The sequence below is a fragment of the Arvicola amphibius genome, chromosome 11 (genome assembly GCF_903992535.2).
Source record: "Arvicola amphibius chromosome 11, mArvAmp1.2, whole genome shotgun sequence".
NCBI classification, from domain to species: Eukaryota; Metazoa; Chordata; class Mammalia; order Rodentia; family Cricetidae; genus Arvicola; species Arvicola amphibius.
The window spans coordinates 108391030-108405286 of record NC_052057.2 but is presented as its reverse complement, the minus strand read 5'-3'; the positions used below and the strand labels follow the sequence as shown (position 1 = coordinate 108405286).

The window sequence follows — 14257 nt, the reverse complement described above, 5'->3', positions numbered from 1 at the left end:
AGGAGGAGCATGCGTTTGAGATCAGATAGTTCGAAATTTTTTAAAATATCCATATTATTAATGTCACTGAGAATCCTTGTTCTGCGAGCCTCTACTCTGTCTTTAAAGAGATGAGCTAGGGAAAGAAAAGACGTCCCAGTAAGCACCTGCCCGGCCTTTTCACAGCAAACCCGTGCCCTGTCCCTTTTGTGATCCCCGAGAATGCTCTGCTTTCTGAGAGAGAGTTTCACGTCGGCCAGAACGTGTCTATCAAGTGCAGGGAAGGCTTCCTGCTCAGAGGCAGCGGCGTCATCACCTGCAACCCTGATGAGACGTGGACACAGACCAACGCCAAGTGTGAAAGTGAGTGGAAGGGCAGAGCCCCGCGGAGGCCCGCTAGTGTGGAAGGTTTCCTCCATTCCTCAGATTTTTTTTAACGTATATTTTATTTACTATTAGTGTGGAGAGGGAAGAAGGAGGGAGGAAGGAGAGAGGGAAGCAGGGAGAAAGAAGGGAGGTGTAACTTAAAACATACATGTAGAAAGGAGGTCAGAGGACAGTCAGGGCCAAAGGATCCAGTTCAGATTGTCGTACATGCTTCGCAAGTACTTTTGCCCGCTGAGCCAGGTTCCTGGCCATGTGAAGTCAGGAGGGGGGTCGTTTCTGTTTTTAATTAATACTTGATTCTGTTTTCATTACAGTAATGTTTTTTTTAAATTTTATTTTTATGTATATGAGTGGTTTGCATATGTGTCTTTGGTGCCTAAGAAGGCATATTGGGTCCCCTGCAGTTGAAGTTATAGATAACTGTGAGTTGCCACGCAGGTGTTGGGACCGGAACCTGGGTCTGCGGGAGCAGTAGATGTGCATATGTCTGCGCTGTCTCTTTAGCCCTGTGAAGCCATTCCCAGTGAAGTCACTGATTGGTTCGTAGTTATCTACCTCTGCACTCTCTTAGTTAATTTCTACATTGATTCTTAAAAATGACAAAAATATGGTTTGAATACGGAACACTCTTTTTAAAATAAGTTTTCCAGACCAAATTAAAACCTTCCTGGTTAGGAGAATCGGGATTCCCTGAGTCGATGTGTCAAAATGTGTTCCTCCGAGAACAAGTGTGACACTAAGTTTAAAACACAGGTTTCCCTCGACATCACCAAAGTCTTCATGTTATCCTTTAATGGGCTACGAGTGCTTTATGCAAGCAAAAATTACCCTGAGCTGGTTCTCAACCATGAGCGTGTGTCAGTAGAACTTCAAAAGCTCACGAGAACACTGATTCTGTGAGGCCAGATAACATCAGTTTCTCACAGTTCCTGGGTGTCCCCTACAGAGGTTGTTAATGGTATCAGTAGGAAATGTCTTGTATGCTGGGTCCCAATAGTGGCAGTATTTTGAGGAGTTCTAGGAACTTTAGGAGGTGAGACCCAGCTGGAGGAAATAGGTCCCTGGGGGACAGGACCTTGTCCCCCAGCCCCCGGCTCTCTCACCCTCAACTGCTATGAGGTGAAGAATCACCATTGCCACAGGGTTCTGTCCAAGCACAGGACAACCGTGGGCTGAACCATACGGAACCATGAGCCTAGATAAGCCTTTCATATCTGAGGCCATTCCTGGTAGGTATTTTGTTCACAGTGATGAGTTGGCAGAGGGATACTGCTGTCCACGAGTCGTAACTTGAGAACTGCTGGCCCAGCACCATGTTAATCCATCCAGGTTACAACACTGCCTTCTGCAGTCTAGAGAGTTAGCCTGCTGACTGTGACTATCTCCTGGCATCTCTTACTCCCCGTTTCCACTCTAAATATCTCCCCATCCAACATCCCACGTCTTGTCTCCCTTGTTGCCCGAGCTACTCTGTCAATAGCACTCAATGAAAATGTTCCTTGGGTCTAACCACATGCAAGGTACGAGGCTACATAACTTAAGAATATTTTGCCTGAGATGTAGTCCGTCTTCAAGACACTTGTACTGCAATTAATGAAGCAAGAGATGTGCGTGCCGGAGCCGTGCCCAACAGTGGACAGGTCCCAGGGGAGGATGTAAGGAGTTGGCGGGGGAGGGAGGGAGCCAGGCCATGATGGTCAGGAGACTCTTGCAGCCTGTCTGACTAGCAGCCAGAGTGCTTCTTTATTTATACAACATTTAGAAATTAGGGATACATTTATGTTGTTTCAAAACATAGATCATATCATTTTTGGTTTTGGACTGTGTTTCACTTCCTTCTGCTCATCTTTTAGTCATCATTAATAAACAATGACAGAACAGAATTATCATTTCCAATCATTTTCCCTCAAGTTTTGACATCATTGATAAACAGAGTTGTCATTTTTACTCATTAACCCCATAACCCAATTTTTAGGAATCTAGAGGCATATGACAAGTTGTTCTCAAGCTGGTTACCCTTTTGGCTACAAGCACATTTGACCAAAACAATCTTCAAGCCATCATGGGCATACTGCCATGTCCCAAGCAGTGTATTATTAACTCTTAATAGTCAGAGTGCTCAAGAAATATCCTCAGGCCCAAACTGCGGCATTTATTATTCAAATTTGGGCATAATATATTGCTTATATATTTTATATCTTTATTGAATACTTTTTTATCATCTTTCTGCATCATTCTTTGCCCAACAGTATAAGTCTCTGTGTAGGCAGAGGTAACTTCAGCTAATCTAACTTTGTTGCTGTATTTGCCACATACTTGCCTGGGTGTACTGTGGAAGAGGCCTGTACTCTGAACCACGGTCAGCTCCTCCAGCCCACCAAATCTTGTAGACCCTTTTAAGTTTACTTTGTTTTGGTTATCTTGTTCCTAAGTAAGTACAGGGACAGATTTTTCAAAAATGTCTCATAGCCTCATAAAGAGACCTCTGGCTTCTTTATGTGTTTCACAACCTCCAAGGCGTAAGGAAGGTCTTCAAGTAGATAAGGCTATCTCCTTAAAGCGGGGGCTGGGGACACTTGGAAATAGCACTACTGGGAGAAGGCATAAATGGTTCATAAGAAATTTTCCATCGTTCCAGTATTCCCAAATTGTACAAATATTAATAGTCTCTCACGTATGCAACAGGTGGAGAGGAAAAGCAAAGGTGGCGTGGCGGCCACCGCATGGCTCAGCTTTGCTGGGTCTCTGTCAAACAGCTGTCCTGCGTTTATGACATCTGCCATCCCCATCAGATATGGCTGTGCCACGTGCACATGAAGACTAGGCTGGAATTCTAACTCTGAGCTTACAACAACGCCTTAGCATCCTTTCAGTCTTGGGGCTCTTGTTTGTTAGTAGTAACGCTGTTGCTCATCTCGTGGGTTTGTATCAGCGGTTTCTCTGGATGGGGAGAGGTACCCAGTCACTCGACCTCCCCACTCCCAGAGTCTTTAGCTAGCAGCCAGCCTACTTAGCATTAGACTTTTTTATTTTAAGAAAGAAAGAAAGAAAGAAAGAAAGAAAGAAAGAAAGAAAGAAAGAAAGAAAGAAAGAAAGATTCCACACTATATTTTTAGCTAGGATTTAGTTCCCAGACACTGACAAAATCTACCCCTAATGAAAGGGAAAGAAGTAACTGAGCATACATTGGATTTCTCTTTGACCCTCTGGTCCGGTTTAAAGCCACCTGCCTGAAGGGAATGAGGCCAAGTGGCCTCATTCTGCCCACACATCTTCACCTTGGTTCTTGGCTCCCTGATGCTTTCCATTCAGACCACTGGAAGTAAGAGCCGGAAGAGACGTGTATTTGTTACAAATGCGCCCTCTGTGCATGCCGGATGACGTTGGGTTTTCTAGAGTGGACCATGAGTTGCCCTGGAGAGGAGATGGTTTCCGTGATTGTTAATCCTCCAGCTTCTTTCACATTTCTATCAGCCAGGAAGTCTTTGGATTAAAACCACACATCCTTCCCCCTCCTGACTACCTGCTTCTCATATTAATCCCGACAGAACAGAGATTAAAATTTAATGCACATGAGAATCACCCAGGGCGGGTATATAAAATGTAGGGTCCCAAGGCAGAAACCACCAGAAATGTGTATTTAAAACCCCAGATGATTCCCAGGTAGGCGCTTTGATTATCAAACTGCTATAAGCCAGCCACCGGTTCCCTGTGATCTTTCTGTAGGCCGTTGTCCCAGTTAGAAACCTTCCGGCTCTGACTTATTTCTAGCATAGTACAAATGCCACTTCCTTGTGGTCCACACCTGGACAGCTCTCACGTGGTTATATTTGTCTCAATGTTTTTATGGCTGCCAACTATTCTTATGGCACAACTCACAGGAGGCTCATTGTACCATGTGTCTGCCCTTCCCTACTTATCTGAACAAAGCGTGGCATTTATTTCTTCTCAGTCTGATTTCTCATAAGCATTTCATCTAGCCCAGAAGGAAAAGAAAATGTAGAAATATCACACAGATGTCCTATTTCCTCTACTAAATCTTAACAATAGCATGGTAACAAAATGGCCTTTTGTAAGCAGGTCCTGTGGTCTGAGCACCTGTTAGGTTTACACAAACTAGGTACATGGTAGAATACTGAGTTCATCCCAGGCCTCAGTGCACACCAGAATGATCTTGAGACAGCTTATAAAAATCTTCAAAGTGAAAACAGCTGTCGCAGTCTTGATTTAAATATACAGCACGTGTACTCTTGAAGAAAGGATGGTTACTCAGTCTAACACAGATGCCCAAAGACACTTTGCAGTCTCAAGAAGGGGTGTTGAATTTCATGGAACTCAGCCACAGGCTGCTGTTGGCATCCATTCGTTCTCTAAATATATAGTGAGCTCTGGTAGGGTTGTTACTCTAGACAGTAACAGAACATTTCATAATCCAGGTTGTTCCTCTGAAATGGTAGGCTACCACGCTCCTTTCCTCCCTGTGTTTATTTGGTAAGTATTCTGTTTCCACCTTCTCTGGCAGCTGCCTCTTTGGCAAGGTCTGAGAACTCCTCCTTCTTCTCTGCCTTGTGTCTTTCCTTGGGTTTCAAACCGCTCAGCCTGGAAATCGAATCACAGGACAAAGACCCTGTGGTATTATGATCTAATATGACTAAAACGGCAGATTATTCTTTCGGTTCCTAGTATTCTAGACATTATATAGGTGAAAGAATTTTATCTATGTATTTTATCTATGATCCTTAAACTGATGTCAGTCTCCATGGTAAGGTTGTGCTCAATCTCGGCTAGTTGCACAGGCTTAATTGTTATTTGTTCTTCCTATAGAAATTTCGTGTGGTCCTCCACCTCGTGTAGAAAATGCCATTGCTCGAGGTGTCCATTACCAGTATGGGGACATGATCACCTACTCCTGTTACAGCGGGTACATGCTAGAAGGTTCCCTGAGGAGCGTCTGCCTAGAAAATGGAACGTGGACACCGTCTCCTGTTTGCAGAGGTAAGAGAATATTTGATCATTCCCGAGTGAGGCTGCAGGGATGGGTACACGGAGGTCAACATGACCAACCATCAGTGTGTGGCTTAACAGCTGCGTCATTTTCCAGAACTTAGCTAATTTACCTTTTTGAAAACCTGCCCATTTCTTCACAATGGAAACAGGTAACAAGATCTCCCAAACACATTCCTCTAAAGCTGCTGCTTTCCTAACAACAGCCGAATGGTTTGGGAAACCACAATTGTGTCATTCATTGTAAAAGCATTCGCTGAAGGTCGAGAACCGTGCTGCTAGACAGACAGTCGAAAGAGGTCAGACTCAGAGAGCTGTGGAGTGCGGTGTGATTCAGGCCCATGGGAAGAGGCAGATAGACATTAGTCAGAGAATATGAAGTTTCAGTTAGATAAACATGCTCTGAAGATCTGGTGCGTTTCCTCCACCGTTAACAGTATTGTATTGAAGTTTTGAAAACTGCAGCTAACAAACGGTAATTAGCTCGACTATGCCTGATTTTATAATACACGCATAAAACGGGCTGTCAAGTCCTGAGTTGTCAATACAGTTCGCATTCGTCTATTTCGCCTCCATAAAGACGAGGTCGAGTGTCAGGGTAACAGCCAGCAGCACGCGCCTCTCCTCACATGCTGGAGCTCTTTCTCGGTGTTTCACTTCTCCTCTCTAAAGCCTGCATCACTGAGGCACTGTGAACGAGAAATCCTGCACTCAATTAGGAATCACCTTGTTCTCTTTCCAGCTGTCTGTCGGTTCCCATGCCAGAATGGAGGTGTCTGCCAACGTCCAAATGCTTGCTCCTGCCCGGACGGCTGGATGGGGCGTCTCTGTGAAGAGCGTGAGTCTGTCTCTGAATGTTCCTTTTCACCCCATCCTTTGCCGAGACACTGCTGGCTTATGGGAGGTCCTGGGAATGACTTCGCAGAGTTGGTTGCCTCAAATCCTTGCTGCAGACCCGAGTGTGCAGGGCTACTCTCAGGGATCACTAGGCTGCAGAAGATCTAGCTACAGTATCTATGACTTGGAGTTTGCAATTGCCTCATCCAAAGCCTCACGTGCCTCCTGGCTCAGGCACCAGTCTTGTTAGGGGAGGGGCTTGTGATCACTGCAGCATGGCTGGCTCTCTTCCCTCACCTCAATTCAGTGACAAGCAGCCCAGCCTTTGCTACAGTTGGAAGGACTGCAGTATCGCAGAGCACCATGCCTTCCAGGGGACTCATGAGGCCACCGTGGCTCTTGGTTATGAGAGAATCACTCCTATTTACGAAATAGGGGAAATTGAAAGTCCTAGTCTATATAATACTTAACAAATTAATAGGATTTTTATTCTTACTTAAACTATGCTTAGTTTATTGAGGGTATAAAAATAACTACTTTGATTTTTTTTAATTTTATTATTTGTGTACATGCATGTGCAAAGAGCATATGTGGAGGTGAGAGGTCAACTCTGAGGAGGTGGTTCTCTCCCTCCACCAGTGGACCTGGAGAGGGGGGGTCAAACTGAGGTCATCAGGTTTGCCAGACAAGTGCTTTTACCTGCTGAACCATCTGAGTGGCCCTCAATAAGTTGTTTCAAATGCTTTGTAATGTCTAAAGTTTACTCTTTTTACTATGTATTGTTATTATTGCTATTATTATTATTATTGCTATTATTATTATTATGGTTTTGGTTTTAGTTTTTCAAGACAGGGTTTCTCCTGTCTATCCTAAAACTAGCTCTTGTAGACCAGGCTGGCCTCGAACTCACAGAGATCCGCCTGCCTCTGCCTCCCGAGAGCTGGGATTAAAGGCATGCGCCACCACCACCGCTGGGCTGCAAGTTTGCTCTTTTCTGTGTCCTCGTGTGTAAGGATAAAACAGCTTTCTGTGTGGATAGGCCATGCTGAGTCATTGCCGTGACAGAAGTCAAATTAGACCAGTCGGGGTCATTGTCCCCCTCCACATAAGGCCAACTCTAAAATTTACTCAGTGTGACTTTTTCAGCTGTTTTTTTTTTTTTTTAAGGAAAATAAGTGATGGCTGTTATCAATTAATCAAATCAAGTATTTTTACAAGGATAAGGAAAGAAGTGTCGTATTTTTTCCCTTTCGTCTTCATTCCTTTTCGTATGGGGCTGGCTCTCAAGCTTCAATGCCATAATACTAAGGGTTCAAAGATACTGGGGTACTCCAGCCACAGGCTTAGCTGGCCGAGCATATGCCTGCTCTTCATCATAAGGGGAGGGGGGCATCACAGACTTTAATTTGCAGAGAAGCCAGCTTGCAGAGGCTTTAAGATACAGACTGGTTCAGTTGAGCAGAAATGAGACCCGAGAGTCTGTGCTTCTAACCTGTTCCTAGTTCACTCAAGGCAATGATCTCACATACATAAAACGTCCTCTACCTCTTCTGGAGAGGTGATTGCTATGGAAGGTAATGTCCCACCCTGTAACCGCCAGGCCTCAGATCCTAGGAAATAGTGAGCTGTCTGATTACTGCTGAAATATTACAGACAAGAGACGACGGGACAGCCCAGCCTCCTCCCAGTCTCCCATGTAGTTCAAGAAGAAAGCCTGAGGCAGCCGAATCCTCTCACAGAGTTTTAGACAATTCTCAGAAGAAATCTGAAATGATGATAAATGGGGTTTGTTCTGCTGGTGTTGCAAAGACTGAGAGCAAAGTGCTTAGCAACAGCCAGGACAGCGCCCTCAAGGAAAGAGTGCTTTTGGCCTCCCTGGTTACACCTGAGTAAGGCTCAGACTTCCTCCCGGCTGTGCTTTCCTGGCAATGGTCATTAGTAAGCCAAGTACATACGGGAAGATCTCAGTGAACCATGAGAAGTTTCTCCTCGAGCAAAATGGATTTTGAACATCTAAGCAGATCTGAACACGGGTGCTGTGATCAAATCCTTTGTCAACGCATTTGTATCTGTTTTGTTTTGTTGTTGTTGTTGTTTTAGCAATATGCATACTTCCCTGTTTGAATGGTGGGCGCTGTGTGGCTCCTTATCAGTGTGACTGCCCGGCAGGCTGGACTGGGTCCCGCTGTCATACAGGTAGGCTTCCTTCCATGGTTTCTTTTCTTAGTGGTTTGGTTTCATGAAACCACAGGAGACACCGATGGATTGAACTTGAACTGAAAGGTAAGATTGCAACAGAAGGGTACCAGCCATTCTCAAAAATGTCTCAAGACCATCATGTGGCCAGTTCTAAACACTGAACTAGATCATCCTTGAAAAAACACCTCTCCAGAGAATGCACCAAAGGACATCCTCTACATCATCACCTCTTTCTGGTCCTTCTTGAACATCTCTCACACCCTCCTGGACCCCATGAGCTAGAAACACTTCTTCTCTGAATCTTATCCAGCATATACTAATTGATTCTTAGTTCTGTTTCCAGACGAGCCATCACTAATTGATGATCATTCCACTCAAAGGCATGGAGCATGCAGACACATGGGTACACACTGCTGTGTTACTCAAAGGCATGGAGCATGTAGACACCTAGGTACACACAATGTGTAACTCAAAGACATGGAGCATGCACACACATCGGTACACATTTTGTGTAACTCAAAGGCATGGAGCATGTAGACACCTAGGTACACACAATGTATAACTCAAAGGCATGGGGCATGCACACACATGGGTACACATTGTTGTGTAACTCAAAGGCATGGAGCATGCAGACACATAGGTACACACTGCTGTATTACTCAAAGGCATGGAGCATGTAGACATCTAGGTACACACAATGTGTAACTCAAAGGCATGGGGCATGCACACACATGGGTACACACTGAAACTCAGCCCATCTGACGGAAGCCACAAAAGAACACAGGGACATGGCTGGAAAGATGGACAACTTCAAGTTAGGAAATGCACGTAGCAATTCAAGGTGCTAGACTATACCGTGAGAGCACAGGAGGCCTGGAAGCTTTTAGGCAGGAACAATGTATGATGACAAGTGGGAGCTGGGGAAATGCTCAGTGGTTGGTTAAAAGCACTGGCTGCTCTTCCAGAGGACTGGGCTCCAATCTCCAGCACCCATGTGCTCAAACTGCCTGTAACTTCAGTTCCACGTGATCCTATGCCTTTTTCTGGCCTCTGTGAGCACCCAGCAAGCACGTGGTACGCAAACATACATGCAGGCAAACCACCCATATACTTAAAAGGCTTTTGGGTTTTTTAAGAAAATGTGATTTTGGCAGCAGCAAAGAATCAGCTGGGAAGTTCTAGGTACACTCTACACAAGAAGTGGCACCGTCTAGAGATGTTAAAGTAAAAAGTGGCAGCTGTGTGCGAAGTTGGAAAAGCAGAATCAATGCAGAGTCTATGCCACTTGATACCGATGTGGTCGGTAGCGGGAGGGATGATTCTGTTTTTTCCAGTTCGGCCTCAGGGATTGAAACCAATGCCATTTACTGGGCCAGGGGAAACAGCTTGGTGTCTAGGCAAGGAGTGGAACTAGAGGAGTCTGAGACACACAAGGACAGTGGTCTGAACCGCAGACTCATGACACTGTGGGTTCCCAGCAGACACATCTAGACTGAAGACAGATTTGTATGTCGTCAATAAAAGGGGGGAAGAAACGGTGCGGTACAGAACACACCACGGCATGGGTGGGGGGGTGACCACATGGGCACGAGAAGGAAGAAGTGGTTCCCGCTAACGATGACTTCAGCTAGGGACCACCAAGCAGCGTGCTCCTGAGAGTCATGGTTTCTCATCTCAGCAAACAGAAAAGTGCTGGGTTTTGGGCTGGGACGCTTGGGTTTTATTTTTTGCCAGGCTTTGTTCTGTTTAGCTCATCCTCCCCCCCCCCCCCACTGATTAAATTGCAAGTGAGTGTACCCTGCTGACTCTCTTACTCGCACTTAGCAAGAGGATTCTGCAAGGGGAACGCCTCCTGTTTACTTCTCGTTCTTCCTTCTCCTCTTCACCCCTGGTACTTTTGCCTGGTACCCACTCAGCAGACAGTTCACTGTATTTAATGAAGGATGGGGGTTTTTTTTAATCCAGGAAAGGGCCCGGCTCACTGTGCTAAAGTAAAACTCAGGTCAGCTCTCCACTGACGGGTCCATATGGACTCACCTTCCCTCATGACAGGTTTAAGTGGGCAATGTACTTCTATCAGTGTTTAGACTCCATGGTGTTTTAAGGAGCAGACTTGTGCACATGAGTTAGTTTGTGGGCTTGTGGAAAAGATGCCCAATCTTTGGATGTTCTCTAGGGCCTCATCTGTGAATAATTTTAATTTTAACCCTAATTAGGATTCTCTAATTCTGATTATGCTGGTTTGTTTGTTGGTCAGTTGTTTTATTTAAAAGAACATGAGATGTATCTCCTGGCCAAGCACAAAGGGCTCTCGGGCACCTAATTTATGTGTATGAGTATTTTGTGTGCATATATGTCTGTGTATCCCTTTCAGGCATGAGTTCCTCTGAAACTAGAGTTGCAGATGTTTGTGAGCCACTGTGTGGGTGCTGGGAATCAAACCTAGATCCTCTGGAAGAGCAGCCAGCACCTTTAACCGCTGAGCCGTCACTCCAGCCTCACGCGTTGTTCTGGGCACTCTGTGACAGACATATTCTTTAGAGTTTATTGCTGCCCCCCACCCCCACAGAGAACCACAGATTAACTGAGTGTATGAAAAACTTAGAGCTCAGAACAAAGTGCCATAGTGGTTGCATACATTAAAATAAAAATAATAAAACCCAGTAGACTTGACATGATCAGTAAAGCTGATCTTAGTGTGTGGCCTTGATCTGAAAACCCAAATCCACAGGAGGATGTAAGGTGTGGGAGGGATGGCCAGGGATGGCTCGGTGGGAAGAAAGGACAGGTCCTTCCCATGAGCCTCTGTGGCATCTTTAGAATATCTAAGTATTGACTAAGTGAATTCATGCATTTTTTTTTTTTTTTTACCATAGCTACTTGCCAGTCTCCCTGCTTAAATGGTGGAAAATGCGTAAGACCAAACCGGTGCCATTGTCTCTCAGCCTGGACAGGACACGACTGCTCCAGGTAAGACAGCCCAGAACAAGTGCTGAGCTATGATCCCTGGACTGTATTTCAGGGCCGACAGTAGTTCAAGAGCCAGAAGGTATCTCCAGTTGTAGTGTAAACTTGGTTAATCACGGGATATCAAGGTATTCTCTCTAAACCTTTACTAAATCCAAAGCGAGAAAAGATTAAGTCGGGATAGATGAAGAAAACGAGATCTCGAAAGTCAACAGTATTGGGCTCCCTTCAGCAGCACACACACTAAGACTGGAGCCATAGGGAGACTGATGTGGCCCCTGCTTAAAGTGATGGATTTGGAACTTGCGATCCTCCTGCCTCAACCTCCCAAGGCCTGGGGCAGACATCCATGATTAAAGAAAACAATCCAGGGCTGGTGAGGTGGATCAGCAGGTGGAGGTGATTTCTGTGAAGCCTGAAAACCTGAGTTTGATTCCTACGATCATGCGGTGGGGGAAGAGTATCTGTTTCTCCCGGCATGAGCTGTGACACAGGTACACGCAAGCACACACACGTATGCACACATACACAAACACTCATATGCACACTCACTCTAAATAAATACACAAATATTTAAAAACAGTAAAAATTTACACAAATGATAAAAATAATATTCTTAAACATAAAATATAGAATAAATAATGAATTTAACATATTTTATTGGAAATATCCTAGCAAAGTAGGGCATAATGGTGCACACCTTTAATCCCAGCATTCCAGAGGCAGAGACAGGAGGATCTCTGTGAGTTTCCAAGCCAGTCTGGTCTATAAAGCAAGTTCCAGGCCAGCCAGGACTACATAGTGAAACCCTGTCTCAAAAAAATAATACAAAGAAGGATGAGAGGGAGGAAGGGAGGGAGGGAGGGAGGGTGGGAGGAAGGGAGGGAAGAGCGAGAGAGAGTCACAGCCAATGTTTGAGATTTTTGTCTACAATAACACTATTAAAGTTGATAAAAAATGTTTCCTAATACTTTTATTTTTCCATTCCCCTTCCTTCTCCCGAGGAATGAGCCTCATCCTTCACAAGTATTTTTACAGATATGCCTACTGGGCTAAAATTTACTATCTCCTCTCCATGAACATCCCAGAATTTCTCCCTACCTCAGCTTCATCTCTCCTCTTGAACCATTGGTTCTGTTGTTTTCTTTCTTCAGGAGAAGGAGAAGTGGGTTTTAACACACCCCGCCCCCACCGCCTCTCCCGAAGCAGGGTCATCTCCTCCTGGTAGCTCCTGGAACTCACAGCAAGGAAGACCAACACGGTGCTTGGGCTTGTGTGTTTTCTAAGCTTGAGGTGGACTTTTTAATATTCCATCTATTTTGTTACTCTTTGTGACGTCCTTTCTTCCGTGTCTCCATTGTTTCAATACGCTTGCGTTTCTTTTTTTTTTTTTTTTTTTTTTTTTTTTTTTTTTTTTTTTTTTTTTTTTTTTTTTTTGGTTTTTCGAGACAGGGTTTCCCTGTAGTTTCTAGAGCCTGTCCTGGAACTAGCTCTTGTAGACCAGGCTGGCCTCGAACTCACAGAGATCCGCCTGCCTCTGCCTCCCGAGTGTACGCTTGCGTTTCTATATGGAACTTACATTAAACGGATGCTGCTCCCCCCTCACCAGATGTACATACTCTGCCGCCCGCTGAGAGAGTCCTGGAACACGTTTTTATTCAACTACTTAAAGATGACTTTCCATTAAAATATATTTTGCTACTAAATAAGACTTTTCTGGGTAGTAGTGCTTCTCTGAGGTTGCTGGGGCACAAAGAAGAGGACTCATGAACTCCCTTCTAGTCCTCTGGCGTAGCACATGATCCCATGAAGTGCGTGCATTAAACAGTTACTAAAGGAGGCCCCCTCCTTTAGTTCTATCTTGTTTACAATGTGTGGCTGCAAAGGTTTCTTTCTTCATTAAGAGGGCAACTGTTGCACCCAGTGCCCTCTGCAAAAGCCTGTCCTGTTGGTGAGGGTGACCTGGGGGATCCTTTTCCACATTTGGAAAGTTGGTTAGACCCCACTTTAGTGGTGAGGGGTGGAATGATTGTGATTTATGAGTGGACTCTGAAAAGTTCTCAGGGGGGCTCCTGGGTCCCCTGGAAAGAAGGGGAGAAAAGGGAGAGAGGAAGGGAGGGAGGGAGGGAGGGAAGGAGGGAGGGAGGGAGGGAGGGAGGGAGGGAGGGAGGGAGGGAGGAGGGAAAAGAATCACCGATGGCCAGGAGACAGTGAAGCTGCCTGTGGTTTCCATGACTTCATCTACTTCCATTATTACACCTATTTCAGAATAAAGACTTACCAGACCTCAGAAAATGAAGCCAAACCCTAGATCTTGTTTTAATATAGGAAATATATAATCTTATTGGCTCCATTATCTGGGAGGACTTCTCCCATGAGGCACGGGGTATGCTGTGGCATGACTGAGATGCAGGAAAAGAGACAGGGATCTTGCTGTTCCTGGGGTCTCTTAGCCATTGCCTCATTCACCTGGCATCCGCCCACTTCCCATTCTGGTAGCCTGTGGGACGCTTGTCATTCAGTTTGTCTACAGTCTGTTGCTTTCCATCCTGTGTTCATCTTTCTCATTTATAATCATAAAAATACAAAATAAAGTTTAAAATCTATGATTAACAAGAAGAAAAGTGGTACCAGCGAGAATGCCACTGATAATAATACTTGGTTCTCAAAGTACCTACTGATGAAACACACAGTGTGGCTTCTGTTACTCTGAATAGATTTAAGAGTTTAGAATTTGGGGCTGGATGGTGGCGCACGCCTTTAATCCCAGCACTCGGGAGGCAGAGGCAGGCGGATCTCTGAGTTCGAGGCCAGCCTGGTCTACAAGAGCTAGTTCCAGGACAGGCTCTAGTAACTACAGGGAAACCCTGTCTCGAAAAAAACC

General features: G+C 45.1%; 1 protein-coding gene across 1 annotated transcript in view; it reads left to right on the top strand.

The window, feature by feature from the left end:
* The window catches only part of Svep1 (sushi, von Willebrand factor type A, EGF and pentraxin domain containing 1), a 157227-nt gene extending 144505 nt beyond the window's left edge, over positions 1-12722 (top strand). Inside the window, exons 43-48 of the mRNA XM_038347564.1 lie at positions 166-342; positions 5191-5361; positions 6113-6208; positions 8308-8403; positions 11283-11376; positions 12528-12722. Coding sequence (XP_038203492.1) covers positions 166-342; positions 5191-5361; positions 6113-6208; positions 8308-8403; positions 11283-11376; positions 12528-12549 — 656 coding nt within the window. The 3' untranslated portion in view covers positions 12550-12722. The remainder of the gene's footprint in view (positions 1-165; positions 343-5190; positions 5362-6112; positions 6209-8307; positions 8404-11282; positions 11377-12527) is intronic.
* Positions 12723-14257: the final 1535 nt, after the last annotated feature.